The 1,930-nt window shown below is 39.1% G+C and overlaps 1 protein-coding gene across 1 annotated transcript in view; it reads right to left on the reverse strand.

Annotated features, from left to right (window-relative positions):
* Positions 1-274: 274 nt before the first annotated feature.
* Positions 275-1,930, reverse strand: part of LOC107058884 (uncharacterized) — a 5,350-nt gene continuing 3,694 nt past the window's right edge. The window contains exon 4 of the mRNA XM_015305116.1: positions 275-833. Within this exon, the coding sequence (XP_015160602.1) occupies positions 279-833 (555 nt within the window). The 3' untranslated portion in view covers positions 275-278. The remainder of the gene's footprint in view (positions 834-1,930) is intronic.

Raw genomic sequence — 1,930 nt, forward strand, 5'->3', positions numbered from 1 at the left:
ATAGCTGGTAAAATTAGCATAAAAGACAACTATATAAAACAGATATGAAGAAACAAAAAGCAAAGTTAAAAACCAGTAGCTCTGATTCCTCATACCAAATGACTATACACAGATCTCACTTGTCGACATAAACTTTTCCTCTTTGTCCTTCCCAGTGAATAAGCAACTACATTTCAGTGTTGATAATCGAACACAGTTACTACAACCTAAATTAGACCAAACACCTTTAAATACCTTGGTAAAATTGCATATTTGCATAATTCAAAGCCCATGTGCCACTAGTAAAAATTCATTCTTTCTTGAAGTTTTGCCAAGTGCTTCTTACCGTTAAGATGTGCAGCCATAGCAATCTCATCAGGGCACCTAATGTCACAAAAACTACACCACAGCTTAGAATTATGAGTAGCACCACCAGCATTCTTAACTTGTGTCTGCCTTTGATGTTGCCCGGTAGTAGCTCTCAGTTGGACATTTTCTTTAGGTTTTTTATTAGTGCTGTTCTTGTTTTGTGCTGCAAGTGCATGTTTTACTTGCTTCTGCTTAAGCTCTGGTATATTTGAAGTAGAAGGTGGGTTTCTTTCAGTTTTGGCCGTTCTCTTCAGCTCTTCACACTTTATCCTATGTCTCGTCCCTAGAAGATGGCACTTCAAGTCATGCTTTGAGGTGGTTGTCACTTGACATACCGCACAAGTCCACTCTGTCTGAACATTCTTTAGAGGATTGATTTCTGGGAGTTTAATCTCCTTGGCATCTGCTGGAAATGCAGTATCCTTGATCTGCACACCTGTTGTTTTCTTCTCAATCTGAATTGGATGTTCCTTCACACTTTTAACCTGCAGTTCCACAGGGGACGTTTCAATCACTGGCATACACATTATTTTGCTTGATTATAGAAAAAAATATTGGGCCAGAATAAAGGTAGTATTAAAGTTTAAAAAGAATTAAGAGCTTCAATACTCTCCCTTAATTCTTTAGTGTCTTCAGATGTTCACAGGAGAAACTAAAGGGTCGAAAGCTTAATTCTTGATCTCAGAGTGCATTATGACCACGGAAGTTCTAGGGTTAAAAAATAATAACCTGTTTAGCCTCAGCTGCTTCATTAGCACTGTGCTCTGGTTGTGCTGCAGCTACATGTGTTACTTGCTCCAGATTAAACTGATTTAACTTTGTTGGAACTGGTAAACTTCCATCACTTTTGGCTGTTTGTTCGCAAGTTTTCAGCCTTTCACACTTTGCTTTATGTTTCCTTCCATTAAGATGGGATTTCATGTTTTGCTCCAATGTGGTTGTCATTTTGCATAATGCACAAGTCCACTCTGTCTGAACTTTCTTTGAAGAAGTAACCTCTGGAAGTTTAATCTCTTCAGCAACTGCTGGAACTACCATTTCCTTAACCTGCACTCCTGTCGTTTTCTTCTCAATTTGAATTGGATTATCCTTCACAATTTTATAGTGCAGTTCCACAGGGGATGTTTCAATCACGACATACACATTATAATTGCTTGATTATAGAAGAATGAATATGTCACGCCCCGAGCCTACACCCTGGGCGGGACCGGCACCCGGAGACCATTTCTGGCCCCAAGCGAACCCTTGGCCTGGCTTTCTTAACTCAGCGGAAACCTCAACAGAATAACTCAATGCAATACAATATTACAAAACAACTTAACTTAAAAAAATATGGCCATAAAGGCAACTCGAATCTCAAAATAGAATATTTACAAATATATATATATGAGAGACTCAAAACTAACTGACTGACTGTCTGTCTATGAAGCCTCTAAAATACTGAGATGGATGTTGGGACAAACCCCGCAACATCCTAATAAAACAAAAACTAAGAACACAAAATAATTGAGTCCTCCGGAATGCAAGGAGGCTCACCACTGACTCTGGAGTGCTCAGCTGGATCAACGACATGCAGGATGCT

This window comes from Solanum tuberosum, unplaced genomic scaffold (genome assembly GCF_000226075.1).
Source record: "Solanum tuberosum cultivar DM 1-3 516 R44 unplaced genomic scaffold, SolTub_3.0 scf00664, whole genome shotgun sequence".
Lineage (NCBI taxonomy): Eukaryota > Viridiplantae > Streptophyta > Magnoliopsida > Solanales > Solanaceae > Solanum > Solanum tuberosum.